Source organism: Portunus trituberculatus, chromosome 17 (genome assembly GCF_017591435.1).
Source record: "Portunus trituberculatus isolate SZX2019 chromosome 17, ASM1759143v1, whole genome shotgun sequence".
In the NCBI taxonomy this organism is placed as follows: Eukaryota; Metazoa; Arthropoda; class Malacostraca; order Decapoda; family Portunidae; genus Portunus; species Portunus trituberculatus.
In genome coordinates this window covers 10,999,893-11,022,392 of record NC_059271.1, presented here as the reverse complement: position 1 = coordinate 11,022,392, position 22,500 = coordinate 10,999,893, and the positions used below count along the sequence as shown (strand labels likewise).

The 22,500-nt window shown below is 41.3% G+C and overlaps 1 protein-coding gene across 2 annotated transcripts in view; it reads left to right on the top strand.

Annotated features, from left to right (window-relative positions):
- LOC123504859 (glutamate-gated chloride channel alpha-like) overlaps nucleotides 1-22,500 on the top strand; it is a 294,033-nt gene that overhangs the window by 189,487 nt on the left and 82,046 nt on the right. For both annotated transcript variants that reach the window (XM_045255762.1, XM_045255763.1), the window contains 3 exons: nucleotides 1,714-1,919; nucleotides 5,852-5,916; nucleotides 18,424-18,562. In XM_045255762.1, the coding sequence (XP_045111697.1) occupies nucleotides 1,714-1,919; nucleotides 5,852-5,916; nucleotides 18,424-18,562 (410 nt within the window). The remainder of the gene's footprint in view (nucleotides 1-1,713; nucleotides 1,920-5,851; nucleotides 5,917-18,423; nucleotides 18,563-22,500) is intronic.

The window sequence follows — 22,500 nt, the reverse complement described above, 5'->3', positions numbered from 1 at the left end:
GGGTGCCATAATTTATGGTACGACGACATACCAGTATGATTGTGGTTAATGTTTTCAAATTTTGTTGGTCCACCTCGACCACATTTACCTGGAGCTTGGTGGTGTAGGAGCTAGCAAATCAAATCATTACGGAATATGTACTGAAATCGAATCCCGGCTTACGGTTAAGAGGGCAAAGGACAATATAGTTTAGTGTTGGTTTCCGAGTCCTGATAGATTAAATGTTGCGTCAGGAAGGGAGACACCGATCTCTTATAAATTCGGACTACTAAAGCTGCCGAAATTAGATCTTGATCAGTGTAAAAGATTTAGTTGAAATTATTTGACTTTTGAGGTATAACTTCATTAATTTAGTGTTAATTTAGCAAGGATTCTACATTAGCGTTGTACAAAGAACAGTCATGAGTTTTCGACCAATCATATCTGTGGATTTTGAAATTAATCATGACCAGAGAAGGAAGCGCTTCAAAACACGGGTCCTTCAGTAATTGAATTTATGAAAGTAACTGCAAGAACTTTATCTTTGTACGTTTTACTTTTCAAGGCAAATTCCAGAAGACACAGCTGGAGACTCTTCGTGTGTGGAATTACTTTTTCTCCTTTTTTATGTAGATGTTTTATGGGTTTTCTCGGAAATTCAGGTATTTTTTATTATTATTATTATTTTTTTTTTACAAGAACACTTCATCTTGTCAATTATTTTTTTTTTTTTTTGTGTGTGGTTTACTTCTGAAGATATTTTTAGTTTTCTGCAGTTTGCTTTATTACTATTTTCATTAAGTTTCTCCCTCCCTTATTTGTACTGTTACATTAAGTGATTTTTTTTTTTATCCGTGTGTTGTTTTATATTGAAGTAACTGCTTAATTATTACGTAGACTCGCCATGCAAGTGACACGAAGGCGATCCTGTGAATCTTTATATTTATCTGATTATCTACTAATTTATTCATTACACTATTTCTGTTTGATTCGCATATTATTGAATTGCCATTTACTAACAGTACTTTTACTACCGATAATACGAATAATACTAATGTTTCTACTGTTCTATCTGTAGGCAGAAAATCCTGAGTATTGGCATTCGTATGTTGGACTGGAATGATCTTTAAGAAAATTATGGTTTTACATTTTTCTGTAGCATTTGCATTTACATTTTTCATTTAATGCTTCACATTTTTTCTAAGAAGTATCTCAAATTTTGTGTGATGTTTTGTTGAGAGAATTGTGAAAAACGTTTTGTTTTCTGCTACATGTGAACCTTTTGTGTAAAGTCATAGGTAGAAACAGTTTTATCGTGCTGTTTCGCTATAGAGGATGGTGTATCAGCAGAACATGAGGAGAACTGACCAGCTGGGAGGGAATGAGAAGAATAATAGGGGAGAAAAGAAGTGAGGGAGAAGAAACCTGGTTAAAAGAAGGAAAGCAGGAGGAAAGAATGTGACGGACAAAATGTTCTTGCTTTTCATCAGAAATGTTGTATTAAGTATATTTTGGGAGCATGTGGTTGTCATCCGTAGTTCAAGGAAGTAAGACAACAATCACAGGATTGATTGATTGATACATTTATTAGTTTTAACTACTACACATATTACATCAATACACTCAATTTACAGCCTTGCCTATGCACCAACCCTTGTTCATGGAAAGACAATGTAAGGCAATTTGATTCCACTGAGAGCGTTCTGCAATTGTCTCTGTATTGTTGTGTCTCAGCGAGCATGGCATGGTGGTGGTGTCGCGCGCCAAGAGGCAAGCTGATCCTGCGTCTTCTTCCACAACCACCTGTCTGCCTGTGGACGACCTGTCAGCCCAGTGCTCCAATTGGATGGGCCAAACGAAACGACCTACCAATCCCACCTTGAGGGCGGTTGTGCCCGAGGGATACGACCAGTACGTGCTGCCCAAAACTCCTGACGGGGGTAAGTACTGTTTTCCTATTGCTTGTGCAACACGCTTAAGCTCCTTCAGGATAATGTTCACATTGTAGCACTTTCTGCACTTGGCACATCACTGATTACCCGCTCCAAAGAAACCTCAGCACACACCCAGTAAAAGGTCATAATCTGAAACACTTCTGCCCTCACCTTTACTACTTTCAAAAGACTCCAGTTGAAGTTACGCTGGATTTTAAGGGAGTTTATACGGTTTTATGAGGGATTAATTACATTTCTATATCATTAACAGGAAAAAAGCTCATAAAAACTCGACTAATTATCTTTGTAACCTTTGAAAAAAGTTGTGATGGAAGAAAAGCGTTTCTGGATACGAGCCAAAATGTAAAAACACCTGCCAGTTTGCAATGGCTGCGGCTCGGCACCAAGTAAAGCAAGCGTGTGTCCGCCTTTATGCAACCTTTTTGACGCGTGGCCTTTACATGTATTGCGGAGCGAACAAATGGATTTTTTTTTCAGTTGTCTTTTATCAACTGAAAAAAAGAGAGACACGATACCAGTTGGTATGTATTTCTCTCTCTCTCTCTCTCTCTCTCTCTCTCTCTCTCTCTCTCTCTCTCTCTCTCTCTCTCTCTCTCTCTCTCTCTCTCTCTCTCTCTCTCTCTCTATATATATATATATATATATATATATATATATATATATATATATATATATATATATATATATATATATATATATATATATATATATATATATATATATATATATATATATATATATATATATATATATATATATATATATATATATATATATATATATATATATATATATATATATATATATATACAAAACTCCCAAAGTCTCATCATATTTCTATAGTTTCTTTTGAAATTACCTCCATTGCATGGACCTTACGTACAATGAATGCTGTGTTCTGCTGCCCTTCCATAATGAACACCTTTACTAATGACACGCTCTGGCAATTTTGATCTCTTATAGCATTTCTCGCCACCAAGCCTTCTTATATTACTACCTGACACTCTCCAGTAATCACATCAGTATATGTGATGGCCTCCATTATTCCACCTCCGAAATACTCACACACACACACACACACACACACACACACACACACACACACACACACACACACACACACACACACACACACACACACACACACACACACACACACACACACACACACACACACACACACACACACACACACACACACACACACACACACACACACACACCCGGCCGGGTGGAGATATTTGGGTGTGTCTCCTTTCACGTGTACCCCTGTTCACCTAGCAGTGAGTAGGTACAGGATGTAAATCGAGGAGTTGTGACCTTGTTGTCCCGGTATGTGGTGTGTGCCTGGTCTCAGACCTATCTCAAGATCGGAAATAATGAGCTCTGAGCTCGTTCCGTAGGGTAACGTCTGGCTGTCTCGTCAGAGACTGCAGCAGATCAAACACACACACACACACACACACACACACACACACACACACACACACACACACACACACACACACACACACACACACACACACACACACACACACACACACACACACACACCCCGGCCGGGTGGAGATATTTGGGTGTGTCTCCTTTCACGTGTAGCCCCTGTTCACCTAGCAGTGAGTAGGTACAGGATGTAAATCGAGGAGTTGTGACCTTGTCCCGGTATGTGGTGTGTGCCTGGTCTCAGACCTATCTCAAGATCGGAAATAATGAGCTCTGAGCTCGTTCCGTAGGGTAACGTCTGGCTGTCTCGTCAGAGACTGCAGCAGATCAAACAGTGAATTACACACACACACACACACACACACACACACACACACACACACACACACACACACACACACACACACACACACACACACACACACACATTTTCGCTATACTATTTTTCATTGTGTTTTCCTATTCTTGCTATCCTGCAAGTTTGGTTTGTTATATATGCACCATTTTATTTTCTGTGTGTTTTGTTAGTTCATACGTATCCTGGATATATGTGTATTTACTTATACCCAGTTACACACATGCGCTCGCACACCCACACACTCATCAAATACTCGTAAACACACACACACACACACACACACACACACACACACACACACACACACACACACACACACACACACACACACACACACACACACACACACACACACACACACACACACATTAAATGTCACAGCAAAGGAGGTAACAATTGTTCAGAGCTGTCTTAGAAATGGCAGGGATAATTGCCATCACACATAGTAATACCTATAAAAATAAAGAATGTCGTACATATTTAAAATAACACACGAAAGACAATGGCGTTATTTCTCAAGTTTATTGATGTCAAACTTGAAAAACAACAACAATCCCAGATACGACTGTGGGCGACAATCTTATAGACTGGTTTCCAGTGCACTGATATCAGTATCAGTTGTAGTATCGGTATGGGCCAAATTTTGTGGTATTGGTATCGGTATCGGTCAAAATTCTAGTATAATACATTTCTAATGTATGTATATGTTACGGTCATTATGGGATATTGATCAATTTGCAAAATGTCCTGTCATTATGCAAAATGCTCAAATAATTATGGTCAGTGTTGAAAATTACCACGGTTTTGGTTATTTTGCAAAACAGGTAGTATCTTTTTGTAAAATGACCAAACAGCTTGTGGTGAATATGCAAAAATGTACAACACACTCAAATTATTATCACATGCAGATGCAAGTGTTTTAAAAAACAAAGGTTCATTATAACTCTAAGTGCTGGTAAAGGTGTGTGTTCTATTTATTCAACATTAAAAGAATTACATGAAACATTACAATTTTTTTTATGTCATAGCCTATAGCGCCTATAGGTCTACTTGAAGAATATGGGAAACGCTGTCCAGCTTCCACCCATTAGCGGCGCAGGTAGTTTTATATATAGTAGTACCCATATTAGTGCTCATATCACCACCCTTGCACATCTTTGGTGTAAGGCACCTGGGTATCATGGTGACATGTAGGTAACTTTAAACCACTCGACAAATGACAAAATTTCAAGCCGGTACGTGGTGGGATTAGAACATACGCATGGACGTCTGCCCGATCCCACTCTCACCACATTATCCACTACGCCACCGCCTCCCTAAGTACGTTATAATATTGAAAGAACCATGATTAAACTTGAAAATGACTTCAATAATGATCAAAATCAGAATTATCAGACTTGTTAGAACAAGAGACGCTGCATTTGCATCTACTATTGCACAATATTTGAAGCATTTGCAGCGTCTGTCCGCACATGACTGGGTGCATTCGTACTTACTGATCACCTGGACATGTCCCATCAAATCTGCAATATCCACTTTTCGTAGACTTACTTCCTGATCCTTTGTTACTTCCTCGACTTACATGAATTTTTCAGTACATAAAGTGAAATGATTACGAGTTTACACCTGTTTAAGCGAACAACGTTTTGTCCTCAGTTTATAAGTTCCGCTGTCCATTACCTGAACGATAATTGCCTTTGCATTCACATTCTCCGCTCGTCCGCTGTCAATGAGTGGGATGGGGCCCATGACAGTGTCCCCTGCGTGGGCTGAAACGCTGTACTGATTTATCTTTAATTTTCTTAGTTTGCATCTCCTGTCCTATTTTTTATTCCCTTTGTTCAGTCTGAATGCTAAAATTCCTATTACATTAGCAACAGAGCACAGGCTCATCAAAATTCTCATTCACACATATTCACTACATGAGTTGTAATAAGTAATCTAAAGGTTATTTTGCACCTTATGCAATTTTTTAAGCATTACAATGTTTTCAAGTGACTGTTGAATAAGAAAACATGGTCTCAGATTGGTTAGTAATTAGAGAGAGATGTGTAGAGTAGATTAGACTTCAGCAACTGACATTATTTGCTTCAAGTGTCTACCTGTCCTTCCGCAGGCCCTCTACCTGTCTATATCAGTGCGAAGGTGAGGGACATTCAGAAGATCGACGAGCAGAACATGGTGAGTCACGTCTCTCTGTTCGAGTCCAGCTTTCAAGGGCCCTCCTCCTCCTCCTCCTCCTCCTCCTCCTCCTCCTCCTCCTCCTCCTCCTCCTCCTCCTAGTCTTCAATTTCTATGAAGCCCTCGTAAGATACAAAAAAAATGATAAGGAACGCAAGTGGTGCAATTGGAATGGAAATTGAAGTGGTTATCACTTACATGCATTGGAATTGAAGGTATGCAGTGTGTGTGTGTGTGTGTGTGTGTGTGTGTGTGTGTGTGTGTGTGTGTGTGTGTGTGTGTGTGTGACGTGCGCTTTAAAGATCTTGGGATAGGTCTGAGAGAGAGAGAGAGAGAGAGAGAGAGAGAGAGAGAGAGAGAGAGAGAGAGAGAGAGAGAGAGAGAGAGAGAGAGAGAGAGAGAGAGAGAGAGAGAGAGAGAGAGAGAGAGAGAGAGAGAGAGAGAGTAGTTAGCCTTGAAATATATAAGAGAAAAAGATGCTATACATTTAATGTTTAAACAGTTTACGTTTTCTTTTATGTAAATTACAAAAGTTTACTTCAATTTCAAGAATAAACTTTTCCTTTCTTTTTGTGTGAGAGAATTAATTACTTCATTAAATTATGCTTCTTGTTATAGTGTCTGTTTTTTTACAGTTTTACGTTTAATAGTATCTTATGTGACATATTGGAATAAATGGTGTATGTGTGTGATTCACTGTTTGATCTGCTGCAGTCTCTGACGAGACAGCCAGACGTTACCCTACGGAACGAGCTCAGAGCTCATTGTTTCTGATCTTCGGATAGGCCTGAGACCAGGCACACACCACACACCGGAACAACAAGGTCACAACTCCTCGATTTACATCCCATACCTACTCACTGCTAGGTGAACAGGGGCTACACGTGAAAGGAGACACACCCAAATATCTCCACCCGGCCGGGGAATCGAACCCCGGTCATCTGGCTTGTGAAGCCAGCGCTCTAACCACTGAGCTACCGGGCCGTGTGTGTGTGTGTGTGTGTGTGTGTGTGTGTGTGTGTGTGTAATTCACCCCGGTCTTCTGCTGGTCACCCAGCCAGTCTTCCCCATTACGGAGCGAGGTCAGAGCTCATAGACCGATCTTCGGGTAAGACTGAGACCACATCAACACACAACACACACCGGAAAAGCGAGACCACAACCCCTCGAGTTACATCCCGTACCTATTTACTGCTAGGTGAACAGGGGCCACACATTAAGAGGCCGCTTACCGGGACTCGAACCCGGCCCTCTCGATTGTGAGTTGAGCGTGCTAACCACTACACTACGCGGTGTGTGTGTGTGTGTGTGTGTGTGTGTGTGTGTGTGTGTGTGTGTGTGTGTGCGTGCGTGCGTGCGTGCGTGCGTGCGTGTGTGTGTGTGTGTGTGTGTGTGTGCGTGTGTGTGTGTGTGGCTGTTGTGATTTACTTAATGTAACAACGTGATAACTCTTCATGTTCGCTTTACAAAGAGAAGAAACTCACGGTTGGACGATAAAATATTAAGGAAACTTTTGTCTTTTCCGGCATTTGCAAAGGATTGATATTATTAGAATGACCTATAGTGACCTCCATTGGCAAGCTTTGGGGCTATGCAGTGACTGTGGAACTTCAATTATGAAGAGTTTCATGGAATCTTTACCGGTCTTTTTTATAGTATAAGTTTGATATGTATGTGACCTGTTGTAGACATGGTCCCTCAAAGTTTTTGTAGTCTTTCCCTCTTCTACTTCACTCTGTGGACGAACACCTGGTTTAGTTTAGCGATTGTGGCGTCCTCTGGCAACACATTTATTACGTATTTCGTGTAGTATCACAATCTACGGTTAAGTTAATGGTCTAGTTTGTAGAATATTGCGCTCTCTGGGCCCAGATTTTTCAACTTTCGTGTAATCTGAGTCTCTGTTCCATGTAATCTCATCTGGACAAATTTATAGTCTAGCGTGTTGACTATAATGGTCTCTATTGGCATATTTTTCAGCAATTGAGAAATAAGACAATTTGGAATGTAATTGTGGACTTTTTTCAGACTTTCATCTTCAAGGAGAGACGACTTTTTTAGATCGTCTTCTAGCTCTAGGGACTGGCTCCTACAGTGGATCGTTTTGTCTTATTGCTCTTAGACAGACTCCGCCATATTTAAGAAAAGGGATAATTGGAAAAGTAGCTGCCTTGTATATCATATGCTAATCTTAGCAAATAATCAATAGGGAACCAATATGTGTATCTTGAGGCCGCGTGGCTCTCGTGAGGGAGAACATAATAACAAGCTTTGCTTCATCAAGAGTTAATTTCATTTGATCACCTGACCTCAACCCTCGCAGTCAATAAAGGAATAGCTGTTAGAAATCGGCTAATTATCACCGTTGCCTTTGAAAATATTCCAGCTGAGAGAGCAAAGAATTTTAGGTTCTTGGTTTCTGATTAGCAAAGAGATGTATACTTTGGGCTGTGTCGTATTCTAGCTCAACTTTCTTTCCATAATTACCTTTCCGTATATCGCTATAATAATAATGATACTCTGGATATATTTTTCAAACTTTTCTACTTTTATTTTTCGGTTAGCGGAGTCAGAGGCGTATGTAGACGTATCTTCTGCACTGTTTACTACTATTCAAGTTCTCTTTCCGTGACTGCTTTTCTCCACTTCACTGCTACATATACTCAGAGACGTTCATTACCTATTTAACACCGACAACAGACAGTCAGGTTAACCAACCAACCTCGATCTTTAATACATCTCCCTGCTAAACTCTGGAACTGCCTTGCCTGCTTCTATATTGAAACATATGTTGGACTTAAATTCTTTCAAGGTGTGTGTGTGTGTGTGTGTGTGTGTGTGTGTGTGTGTGTGTGTGTGTGTGTGTGTGTGTAATTCACCTCGGTCGTTTGCTGGTCACCCAGCCAGTCTTCCCCATTACGGAGCGAGGTCAGAGCTCATAGACCGATCTTCGGGTAGGACTGAGACCACAACACACTCCACACACTGGGAAAGCGAGGCCACAACCCCTCGAGTTACATCCCGTACCTATTTACTGTTAGGTGAACAGGGGCCACACATTAAGAGGCTTGCCCATTTGCCTCGCCGCTTTCCGGTGTGTGTGTGTGTGTGTGTGTGTGTGTGTGTGTGTGTGTTGTAGCATTATACCAGGACATGAATAAATCACTACTTCTTTTACTATTAAATAAAGAAAATACTACGTGAAGAAGCCGCATTTCCTCCCAGGTTTTCAATGTATGGCCTTTCTTGATTAGTGTTTCGGTCCCTGTGTTTTCCATCGATTTGCGCCTGACAGTATTCACACGTCCCTGCTCCCTTGATGCCTCCAGAACCAGTAATCAGATCTCCTTCACTCTTTTTTTTATACTGTGGGCAACTCTCGCCAGTTTTATTTTTTATCTAATACCTAGAGAGAGAGAGAGAGAGAGAGAGAGAGAGAGAGAGAGAGAGAGAGAGAGAGAGAGAGTGTGTTTATACTTTATAGATACCCATAAAATAACTTCTCGTGTGATGTATTTCATTCTAAACATTTTATTTTATTCCCATATTTTTCTTGACATTCCTTTGTAGCATAAATAGTACTTTATGTCTCCACTCTGAGTTCTACTTCAATTTATTACCCTTTTTTTTTTTTACCCATCCTCACACTCATTAGTCCCAATAACATTTACTACACAGACCCTCGAAAAGTTAATCAGACGAAAAGTTAATCAATACCAAGAAGCAAAGAGGAAGTGTATCGGTAAGTCCATCAGAAGAGGCGGAAAGGACTAGGGGAAGGGAAGGTGGAGAAGATATTTTTGTAATCTATTAATTTTGATGTCGGTGCGTCCTGCTGGCAAAAGAGGTCTTCATTGATCAAGAGGCGGGCAGCATTGTGTGCGGCAACAATGACGGTAGGCGGGTGAGGCGCTCGTAAGCCAGCCCGAAGGACCAGCATAGGACAATACAGGTCTACATTCTGAAACATTTCTACTTCGCATCTCCACTGTATTCATGAGGTTTTAGTTGAAGTTACACGTGTGTTTTTTTTTACTGGATGTTTTTTACAGTTCTGGGGACAGATTAACAACATTTTCGCATTGTTGACAGGAGAAACACTCTTTAGAACCTGGGTAATAATTTCTGAGCCTTTGAAAATAGTCGTGGTGAGAAAGCTAAGGGTCTCAGAATACGGGCCAGTACTGCGCTTATATATTTTTTTTTTTATGCAGGAGGGAACCCAGCCAAGGGCACTTGAGTGCTAGTTTCCATAAAGAGTAGTAATAAATTAGCCAAAATCAAGGAACAAATGTCTTGAAACCTCCCTCTTAAAAGAAGTCAAGTCATAGGAAGACGGAAATACAGAAGCAGATAGGAAGTTCCAGAGTTTATCAGAGAAAGGTATGAATGATTGAGAGTACTGGTTAACTCTTGCGTTAGAGAGTTGGACAGAATATGGGTGAGAGGAAGAAGAAAGCCTTGTGCAGCGAGGGTACAGGAGTAAGGGAGGCATGCAGCTAGCAAGATCAGTAGAATAGTTAGCACGAAAATAGCGATAAAATATAGAAAGAGATGCAACATTTCGGCGGTGAGAAAGAGGCTGAAGACAGTTGGTCAGAGGAGGGGAGCTGATGAGGCAAAAAGCTTTTGATTCCACCCTATCTAATAAGTGAGTGGAACCCCCAAACATGCGAAGAGTACTCCATGCTAGGACGGATAAGCCCCTTGTACAGAGTTAGCAGTTGGAGGGGCGAGAAAAACTGGCGAAGACACCTCAGAACGCCTAACTTCATAGAAGCTGTTTTAGCAGGAGATGAGATGTGAAGTTTCCAGTTAAGATTATGAGTAAAGGACAGATATTCAGTGTAGAAGAGGGACACGGTTGAGTGTCCTTGAAGAAGAGGAATAATTGTCTGGAAGATTGTGTCGATTTCATAGATGGAAAAATTAAGTTTTTGAGGCATTGAAACTACTAAGTTTTCTCTGCCCCAATCAGAAATATTGGAAAAATCAGAAGTCAGGCGTTCTGTGGCGTTCCTGCGTGATCTGTTGACTTTCTGAAGGGTTGGTCGTCTCTGAAAGGACGTAGAAAGATGTAAGGTGGTATCATCAGCTTAGGAGTGAACAGGGCAAGAAGTTTGGTTAAGATCATTAGTGAGTGAGTGGGTGACATGATAGAACTCTAAGGAACACCACTATTAATAGATACATATGCTATCTTTGTGTACTTTACTTATAACTTGATAAGTATATGATGGTAGTATTCTTGCTTGTAAGTTTGTTTATTGTATAATTTGGATATATATAGACTCCTGTTTTTCTTCCCTATTGTACTTCACTTTGATGTAGGTCAAGATTACAATGTGACCATCCTCCTCTTCCTCCTCCTCCTCCTCCTCTTCCTCTTCTTCCTCTTCCTCTTCTTCCTCTTCCTCCTCCTTCTCCTCCTATTCGTCCTCTCCTCCTCCTCCTCCTCTTCGTCCTCCTCTTCCTCCTCCTTCTCCTCCTCTTCGTCCCTCTCCTCCTCCTCCTCTTCGTCCCTCTCCTCCTCCTCCTCCTCCTCCTCCTCCTCCGATCTCTTTCACTTCTCCCATCTCTTCTTCTTTCTCCTCTTCCTGCTCTTCTTTTATCTCCTTATACTAGAGGGAACATGTTGATACAAAGGCGATGTTTTCGTGTTAAATCATGCCTGGCGTTAACTCTTGCTGAGCTGCTGCGTGCGTGATTGAAATATTCAGAAAGACCGCTCCGTCTGGTGAGGTTGCTGACTCGGACAGATTAAGCGATGTGCTCTTAAGATGAGTAAGTCTGGTATCGGCGAGGGGAGCATTAAGGGAAGCAGGAGCACCCACTACGACTGAAGGCAACAGTTTCAGGTATATACATGTAAGGGTTTCTATTCTACTACGGTACTTCCCCTTGCTTTAGTTGGTGGATGAAGCTGGTGACTGCAGTGTTTTCTACGGTGTAGTACTGTAATTGATAACCTTCTATTGTTGCGACTATTATCAAATTACACATGCGACTATTATTAAATCAGTTCATTAAGTGGTATTGGGTTTGGTATAGGAAGATCGCTCACCGTTACGTCTGAAACAGAGGGGGTAGATGAATGGAAAAGATTCAAATAAGATAAAAAAAAGATGAGTTATACAAGATGATCAGATAATTTAATGGATTGGGACTACAGGTGGATATAATCCTAATGTAGATATGCTTTATACGTACTGGGAGCGTCACGTGATGGCTTGTTGCACCTTCTCTTGTTTTCTTCTACTCTTATGTTCACGCTGCTCCATCTTGTAATATGTTGTGCTGAGGCTAACGTTATTCTCTTAGAAGACTTAGAATATCTCAGCGGCACGGAAACACACATTAATCTGTCATAAGACGAAGAACACTGACAATGACGTATCATTAGGTACGTGGATCGATTATAAGGGTATGTGATACAGCCCAGGAGCTCTAACAGCAACGAGAACGGATATGGGGGAGTCGATCTGTTATTGATGGGCAATGCTGTCCATTTTGTGTGGAGGCAAGACGTGTACAGTCGCCCAATGTAGGCCTAAAATAGTGAATGGCAACTTAAACGTCAGTTATTTTTTTTCCTTCGGCATATTCTTTTGACAACATTTTCCCCTTGAAACTCTTTTTACTTTAGTGGGAAAGACAGTGTTGCTTCTATTTTATTCCCTCGTAGTCTTCCTTAATTGTGCATAAAAAGTGTGAAGTGTAAAATTGATACCATGGTGAGAAAGAATCAAGAGCATCCGTCTCATTCTGTTTAATGATGGGTTTTTCGCAAAGTATTGACCTAAGTCCATTAAAAACACAAATTTGTAAGCAGGATCAAGGCACGCTGCACGGGAATTAAGACATACTACAAAGTAGAATCTTTTCCAACGACGCCCGGAACAATCGTGACGAAATCACGAGAAAACAAAAAGCTGTGGCTGTTAATATAACCAATTACTGACTGGCATGGAAGTTTTTGCAAGTGGTAAAGGGATGAAGTCTTCTTTTTTAAAAGACTGACTGATATTGAAGATAACTGCAAGTGGAGGAAAAAATATTTATCCATTACATCAAACATTTCCAGAAGTCTGCAACATATCAGGCCTTAGATAATACACATTATTCACCGGTAGCTTATGAAATATGCACATGTTTTCTCAAAAATTATTATAGATCGATTCACTTGAATATTACATGGAAGTCAGGGATAAGAATAGAATGCAAGATAAAAACTTTCTCTGCGGCCCATTAATTAACACATGTTATGAACCTTCGATCTTGAATAAGTTCTTCCTTTGAGATTCTTCACTTTAATTTTTCCTTTTTTCCCTTGGTCTGCATTCCTCGTAGATGTAAAAAATAAATAATTTATTGCTGCTGCCCGACAATTTATAGAAAGAAAAATTAAATATGTAATATAGCCAAACAACATATGCCTTTGTTTTTGTCCTGGCTAATTAGCGTGTACACTTCACTAAACTCGTCCTTAAAACACCATTTGACACATGAAGGAGGTAAGAGAGGGAGAGGGAGAGGGAGAAGGGGAGGAAGAGGGAGACGAAGAATGTTATAACCTTCCATATATCCCTCTGTCCCCTCACCGACCATTACTCCTGCCCCATGTCCAATATCCTCCTTCTCTTCCTCTTCCTCTTCCTTTTTCCTTGTTGTTTTCGTTGATCTATTCGACACACACACACACACACACACACACACACACACACACACACACACACACAGAGAGAGAGAGAGAGAGAGAGAGAGAGAGAGAGAGAGAGAGAGAGAGAGAGAGAGAGAGAGAGAGAGAGAGAGAGAGAGAGAGAGAGAGAGAGAGAGAGTCTATGAGCTCTGAGCTCGCTCCGTAATGGGGAAGGCTGGCTGGGTGACCAACAGACGACAGTGGTGAATTACACACACACACACACACACACACACACACACACACACACACACACACACACACCGCATAGTGTAGTGGTTAGCACACTTGGCTCACAACCGAGAAGTTCCGGGTTCGAATCCCGGACGCGGCGAGGCAAATGGGTAAGCCTCTTATGTGTAGCCCCTGTTCACCTAGCAGCAAGTGATGTAATTCTAGGGGTTGTGGCCTCGCTTTCCCGGTGTGTGGAGTATGTTGTGGTCCTACCCGAAGATCGGTCTATGAGCTCTGAGCTCGCTCTGTAATGGGGAAGGCTGGCTGGGTGACCAGTAGGCCATCGTGGTGAATTACACACACACACACACACACACACACACACACACACACACGGGCCGCCGTGGTATAGTGGAACCATGCGTGCTTTGGGGTCCGAGGGTCTCCAAGCGCACGGGTTCGAATCCTTTCCACGGTCCGAGTGTAGGTTGGGCTTCCTCACTCGGGGCAACGGTTTCCTAGCGGGTGGGCTTTGAGATAGGAGGTACCTTAAAAAGTATCCCCTTTAGCCCATAAATTCCCGTGAAAAGCCCACATGGTATAAATGGTAAAAATAAATATGCACACACACACACACACACACACACACACACACACACACACATCGCGTAGTGTAGTGGTTAGCACACTCGGCTCACAACCGAGAGGGCCCGGGTTCGAGTCCTTGGTGCGACGAGGCAAATGGGGAATCCTCTTAGTGTGTAGCCCCTGTTCATGTAGCAGCAAGTAGGTACGGGATGTAATTCGAGGGCTTGTGGCCTAGCTTTCCTGGTGTGTGGACTATGGTGTGGTCTCAGTCCTACCCGAAGAGCGGTCTGTGAGCTCTGAGTTCACTCCGTAATGGGGAAGACTGGCGAGATGACCTGCAAGTGACCCTGAATACACACACACACACACACACACACACACACACACACACACACACACACACACACACATATATATATATATATATATATATATATATATATATATATATATATATATATATATATATATATTGTTACGGTTTTAACGTACGTCACCCAGCTGCGGTTAGCTGCTACAGCTCACTAGACTGTTATTCTGGCAAAATCGCCAACTTTGTTACGGTCAGTACAGTGGGGATTATAAAACACTCCACAGAGTCCCCACTACTATAACTCACAGCCGACGTAACCCTCAGGTTCTTTCAAGGTCGCCAACAGTGTATAATTTCCCCACTGTAAGGGAATCTCCTCAGCAACTCCTTCTCCTCCTGTACCCAACCAAGTAGAATTTATAAATGGTAGATGTTATGTGTAACAGGGCGAGGCCTTAATACCCCTAGAGAAACCGCCCACAAGGACAATTCCACCCACTTCTCTATGAAGTATTAATGCCTCTCCGCACGCCTTGTCCACAGACGGTGATGAATCACAGACTGTGACAACACGCGCAGTATATATATTACTATACTATCCTACTACAACAGGTGCTTCCTAACACCTGTCAGACTGACATCCCTGGCCTACTACTACTGCAATATATGATGTGTACAGCACATCCGGTGATGTACACACAAGCCCAGACACCACCTACGGGTGACACCAGCTATACACGAGTCCAAATACTCGTCGCAGACAAGTCTGGCGGACGACAACTACGCACCACTAGCAACACGAATCTCCCTAACACTGTGCCAGACCGACGAGATTGCGTGTCTATCTCCGCTGAAGGCTAGCTGGTTACTAATGTGAAGCTCGCAGGCGCACAAAATGGTGGAAACAAAGAGAGGGGGTTTGGCCGCACAACGGAACAGCGACAGCCCGCGCTTGGGCCAGAGGCTACACATATAATATAATTAAATAAAGGGGAAATAATGCGCTGGCCCTCACAATATATATATATATATATATATATATATATATATATATATATATATATATATATATATATATATATATATATATATATATAAGTAGGGAGAGCTGGACAAAAGAAAGAGTAGAGAAACAAAATTTAGAATGCCATTTAGAATGCCTGTCCACGTGCAGGTCCGAGAGAGTTAGCCAAAGGAAAGGGATAAATACCTAGATATGAGATTAAGTCATGGGAAAATGGAAATACAGAAAGAAATAGGCAGTAACAGAGTTTACCAAAGAAAAGTATGAATGATTGAGAGTACTGGTTAAGTCCTGCATTAGAGAGAGGTGAGAGAAAGAAAAAAGTCATGTGCAGCGAGATCGTGGGAGGAGGCGTGCTGATAGTAAGATCAGAAGAGCAGTTGGCATGAAAGTAGCGGGAGAAGATAGCAAGAGATGCAACATTGCGGCGATGAGAAAGAGGCTGAAGACACTCAGAAATTGATGAGACGAAGAGCTTTAGATTCCAAGCTATTTTATGAAACTGTGAGTGGAATCCCTCACACATGCTAAGAAGTACTACATATATGGATAAATAAAAAGAAATCCCGTGTACAGACAGACTTAGCAGCTGGGGGAGGAGGAGAAAAACTGGTGGAGACGCCTCAGAACGCCAAACTTCATAAAAGCTCTTTTAGGAAGAGAAGAGATGTGAAGTTTCCAGTTTAGATTGTAAGTAAATGCAGACCGAGGATATTCAGTGTAAAAGATGGACACAGTTGAGTGTCATTGAAGAAGAGGGGATAGTTGTCTCGAAGGTTGTGTCGAGTTGATAGATGGAGAAATTGAGTTTTTGAGGCATTGAACACTAGTAAGTTTTCTCTGCCCCAATCAGAAATCGTAGAAAAATCAAAAGGCAGGCGTTCTGTGGCATCCTTGCGGGATCTGTTAACTTCGTGAAGAGTTGGTTGTCTCTGAAAAGATGAGGAAAAGTGTAGGGTGGTATCATCAGCGTAGGTATGGATAGGGCAAGAGGTTTGATGTAGAAGATCATTGATGGAAGGATAGGAAGAGAGTGGATGACATGACAGACCCCTGAGGAACACCGCTGTTAAAAGATTTAGGAGAACAGTGGCTATCTAACACAGCAGCAATAGAACGGTCGAAGAGGAAACTTGAGATGAAGTTGCAGAAAGGATAGAAACTGTAGAAGGGTAGTTTGGATATCAAAACTTTGTGCCAGACTCTCAAAAGCTTCACAACAAAAGTTTTACCAAAATTTCTAAAAGATAATGACCAAGACTCCTTAAACACACTATCATTAGTAGAGCTGCCTTGACGGAAGCCATACTGGCGATCAGATAGAAGATTGTGAAGTGACAGATGTTTAAGAATCTTCCTATTCAGTATAGATTCAAAGACTTTGGACAAGCAAGAGATTAATGCTGTAGGACAGTAGTTTGAGGGATTAGAACGGTCACCCATTTTAGGAACAGGCTGAATGTAAGCAAACTTCCAACAAGAAGGAAAGGTAGAAGTCGATAGACAGAGTTGAAAGAATTTGACCAGGCAAGATGCATGCACAGAAGCACAGTTTTTGAGAACAATAGGAGGGACCCCATCAGGTCCATAAACCTTCCGAGAGTTTAGGCCAGCGAGGGCATGGGAAACATCATTACGAAGAATTTCAATCAAAGGCATGAAATAGTCACAGGGAGAGAAAAGAAGGAGGCACAAGCCCAAAATCATCTATGGTACAGAGATTTGAGAGAAGAGTTTAGCTCTAGAGACAGATCAGGTGGCAGTTGTACTATCAGGATGAATAAAGGAGAGAGAGATGAAGAAGTAAAGTTGTTGATGTTTTTGGCCAGATGCCATAAGTCTCGAGGGGAGTTGGAATTAGAAAGGTTTCCACATTTTCTATTAATGAAGGAGTGTTTGGCAAGAATTAGAGAATAGACTTGGTATGATTCCAGGCTGAATCATAAAGCGCATCAGATTCAGGTGATGGAGGGCTCACGTATCTTTTGTGGACAACCTCTCTACCATGCATGCTGCGAAAACAAGCTGTGTTAAACTAAGATTTGGAAGGTTTAATTTGAGAGAAAGAGTGAGGAATCTACATCTCCATGCCAGACACTATCAAGTCCGTTATTCGCTCAGCATACAGCAGAGATGGGTCTCTGACACGGAAACAGTAGTCATTCCAAGAAAAATCATCATAATACCTCTTCAAGTCCCTTCAACTGGTAGAGGCGAAACACTATATATATATATATATATATATATATATATATATATATATATATATATATATATATATATATATATATATATATATATATATATATATATATATATATATATGTGTGTGTGTGTGTGTGTGTGTGTGTGTGTGTGTGTGTGTGTGTGTGTGTGTGTGTGTGTGTGTGTGTGTGTGTATGTGTGTGTGTAGAGGGTGAAGAAAAGTCGCAGTAAAAACACCATGTCTATTCACTTCCACTTGTAACGTTTCGGGACAAACAATCCCATCTTCAGACAAACTCCTCCTCCTCCTCCTCCTCCTCCTCCTCCTCCTCCTCCTCCTCCTCCTCCTCCACAGAGCCTGTACATAAGAAGCATTCGCCTCTGCTATCCTATGCCTCATGGGAATCAGCAGGTCTGTTGTTGTTTGTTCTTCCTTAGTGTTCCGTTGTTATTTATCTTCTCCTTCCCTGTCCTCCCCTCACGGCTGCATGCTTTCCCCTGCAGGAAGTGACGATTGAGTGGTACCTGAGGCTGTTCTGGGTCGACTCGGGCCTCACACCTCCTGCCAATGTCACGGAGGAACAGTGGCAGAACGTGGCGCCTGACATCACTGAATATATCTGGCTACCCACAACGTACATAGGTGAGTGTGTTTACCCTGTTGATTTTATACTGTATAAACGGTCTTGGTTAAGGATATATTCATCTCTCTCTCTCTCTCTCTCTCTCTCTCTCTCTCTCTCTCTCTCTCTCTCTCTCTCTCTCTCTCTCTCTCTCTCTCTCTCTCTCTCTCTCTCTCTCTCTCTCTCTCTCTCTCTCTCTCTCTCTCTCTCTCTCTCTCTCTCTCTCTCTCTCTCTCTCTCTCTCTCTCTCTCTCTCTCTCTCTCTCTCTCTCTCTCTCTCTCTCTCTCTCTCTCTCTTTGGAAATCAAAGCTTTATGCCAGACTCTATCAAAAGCTTTTGATATGTCTAACGTGACAGCAAAATTTCACCGAAATATCTAAAAGAGGATGACCAAGACTCAGTAAGGAAAACCAGATCACCAGTAGAGCGAACTTGACGGAAGCCATACTGGCGATCAGATAGAAGATTGCTAAGTGACATGTTTAACCCCTTCAGTACCATGACGTATTTTCATATTCATTCTGCTTTTTATTTATACAACTTCAGAAAATCATGTGAGGGATTAATATAGTTAAGACTGTGGCCATTAATCTTATAATCTCATTAGACCCTTCCTGGTTTAAATAAAGTCATGCAATCATACCCAAAACTCATAGTGAGGGACTAGAACGCTTAACTTTTTTAGGAGCATGCTGAATGTAGGCAAACTTCCAGCAAGAAAAAAAAAGGTAGAAGTTAATAAACAAAGCTGAAAGAGTTTGGCTAGTCGAAGTGCAAACACGGAAGCACAGTTTTTGAGAACAATAGGAGGGACCCCATCAGGTTCATAAGCCTTCCGAGGGTTTAGATCAGCGAGGGCATGGAAAACTTCATTACGTAGAATTTTGATTGAAGACATGAGGGAGGAGGAGAGGGAGGGACAAGCCCAGAATCATCCAAGGTGGAGTTGTTAGCAAAGGTTTGAGAGAAGTGTTCAGCCTTAGAGATAGAGGAGATGGCAGTGGTGCCATAAGGATTAAATATAGGAGGGAAAGATGAAGTATAGTTATTGGAGTTGTTTTTGGCCAGATGCCAGAAGTCTCCGGAGGAGTTTGAGCTTGAAGGATTTTGACATTTTCTATGAAGGAGTGTTTGGTAAGTTGAAGAACAGACTTGGCATAATTCCAGGCATCCCTTCTATCATGTATAGCACGAGAACAGGCTCTGTTAAACCAAGGCTTTAGGGTAAGAAAAAGAATGAGGAATGTACGCCTCCATGCCAGACACTATCACCTCTATTATGCGTTCAGCACAAAGAGATCATTTCAGGGAAAATCAGCATAATACCTCCTCAGGTCCCCGCAACTGGCAGAGGCAAAACACCAGAGGCACCTCCGCTTTGGGGTATCCTGAGGAGGGATTGGATAAATAGAATAAGATACAAAATTGAGATTGTGATCGGACTCCAACAAAGAAGATAGGGTGACAGCATAAGCAGAAGGATTAGAGGTGAGAAAGAGATCAAGAATGTTGAGCGCGTCTCCAAGACGGTCAGGAGAACGATTAGGGTGTTGCACCAGTTGTTCTAGGTCATGGAGGATAGCAAATTTGAAGGCTAGTTCACCAGGATGGTCAGTGAAGGGAGAGGAAAGCCAAAGCTAGTGGTGAACATTGAAATCTCCAAGAATGGAAATTCTGCGAAAGGGTAGAGGGACTGTATGTGCTCCAATTTGGAAGTTAAATAGTCAAATAATTTACTATAGTCAGAAGAGTTAGGGGAGAGATAGACAGCACAAATGAATTTAGTTAGAGAGTGACTATTGAGTCGAAACCAGATGGTGGAAAACTTGGAAGATTCGAGAGCGTGGGCACGAGAGCAAGTTCCGGCTTTGTAACGGAAATGAGGATAGAGAAAGTAGGAGGGAATAGAGAAGGGGCTACTGTCAGTTGCCTCAGACACCTGTGTTTCGGTGAGGACAAGATGATGTTTAGTAGAGGAGAGTTGGTGTTCCACAGATTGAAAATTTGATCTATAACTGCAAATGTTGCAGAAGTTAATGTAGGAAAAGTTGAGGGAGGTGTCAAGACATTTGGGGTCGTTATCAAGAGAGGAATCTGACCTGGGGACATTTCTGGTCCCCTCCCTAGAAGGGGACTGGGCTGGGTTTGGAGTCGCCATTTTTTTTTTTTTTTAATTTTAAGTGAAGGGTGTATATGTGGTAAGTGCATGTAGTTTTGTGTGAAGAAGGAGAGTTGTCTTTAGAGGGCAGGCTGTGACTGCCCTCTTGAGCTGTGAGTTTGTAGCTGTGTCCATAGAAACTTGTTTTATGCCATGTATAAACTCGCATGGAAATGTTTTCTCGCTAACATTTTAAGTCCTGTATACTATTTATACAAAAAATGAAATAAGATAGAAAAGAATAAAATAAAATAAATAAACTGGTCTTGAGTTTATGAACATCTTGCTTTGTAATAACAGCTTTCCAAAAAAATATTTCTACTTTTATCCTTTCATAAGGACAAATTATAAAAGTTGACTTTTTAAGTAAGAGTGGTAAGCTGGCCAAGGGCAACATAAACCGTAAAAAGAAAAGGCTCACTTAGTTGCCAGCCTCCCTGCAGTTCCGAGAGAGTTACTCAAATAAAAGGGATAAATGTTTTGGAACCTCCCTCTTAAATGAGGTCGTGAGTTCTAGTCATAGGAAGATATGTTTTAGCCTGAATGAAGTTCCTCACAATAATTAATGTATATGATTATAGAAATGAGCGTATTTATCTTATCTGTAACAGGTACTTATATCTGTCTAGTATTCAGTGCATCTTGTAGATACTATTTTCTCTATGATCTCTTAACGTTATTACAGCAATAATACCTTATAATGAGACAACACCAACAGGACTTCATACGGAACACAGTAACTTTCCATTTTAGAACAGACAGTCTAGCATGATTTACTTCAGAATACTTTCATAAATGCTCATTTATTTTTAGAGGAAATGACTTCAGCAAACTTATGGAATACTTTCGTATCTATTTGTCATGCGTATGAGAGATCGCATCCATATACTTATCAGAAGAGAGAGTATTATTGAGGGATATACTTTACTGTGCGCGGCTGCTGTGGTCTTTTAAGGCTGGGTTGAGACCCGGATGAGTGATAATTCCACCTTCCCTCGACGTACCCTGTGTGGTGGGAAGCAGACCGAGCTGGGACTTCAGACATCCCTCATGTTATGTCAGCGGAGAAAGTCGAATATAATTGGCATGTGTAGTGAGAATTTCCCAAGTGAGCAGAGGAGTCAGGGGCCCGGGCTCACTTTGGTTGGTGTGTTCCGGGCCACAGAAGGTTGTTGGTGTTTGTTTCATAAAATTTTAATTTTTTTTTTATTTTTCATGATGCTGATAATGTTGCATAGATTTGAAATTGTCGTGCAAGTAATATGTTTATCCATGGAATCACGCTTTCTTCATACAAAACAGTGTTATTCGTATAAACAGATTTACTGGACCACACTAGTTAGTGACAGTTATAACGCTTCCAGCTGAAATGACCGTTGAAATACCTTTTAGGATAACGACGAATCGCCGTTGAAATTACAGTTAAAATAGCAACCAGAATAATCGATGAAATAGCCATTTGAAAAGAGTTTCGAATAGCCGTTGAAATAACAATTGTAATAGTGATTAGAATTGGTGTTGAAATAGCCATCGCAATCGCCTTTGAAATAACAGTCGGAATAATGATTTGAGTAACGGTTGACAGAGCCTCTGGACCAGAAGCTAGTATAGTTGTAGAAACTGTTTGAATAGCCACTGGGATAACAGCGTATGTATTCGGGAACTTTATTGCTGGAGATTTACACAGTATTTTTTTTTTCAACAATAGTGTGCTAATTATCGGTTCTCCTGTACAACACTCATAACTAATAAATAGAATCAATAATGCGAATATTGGTAAGTATACAGAAGTAACGTTA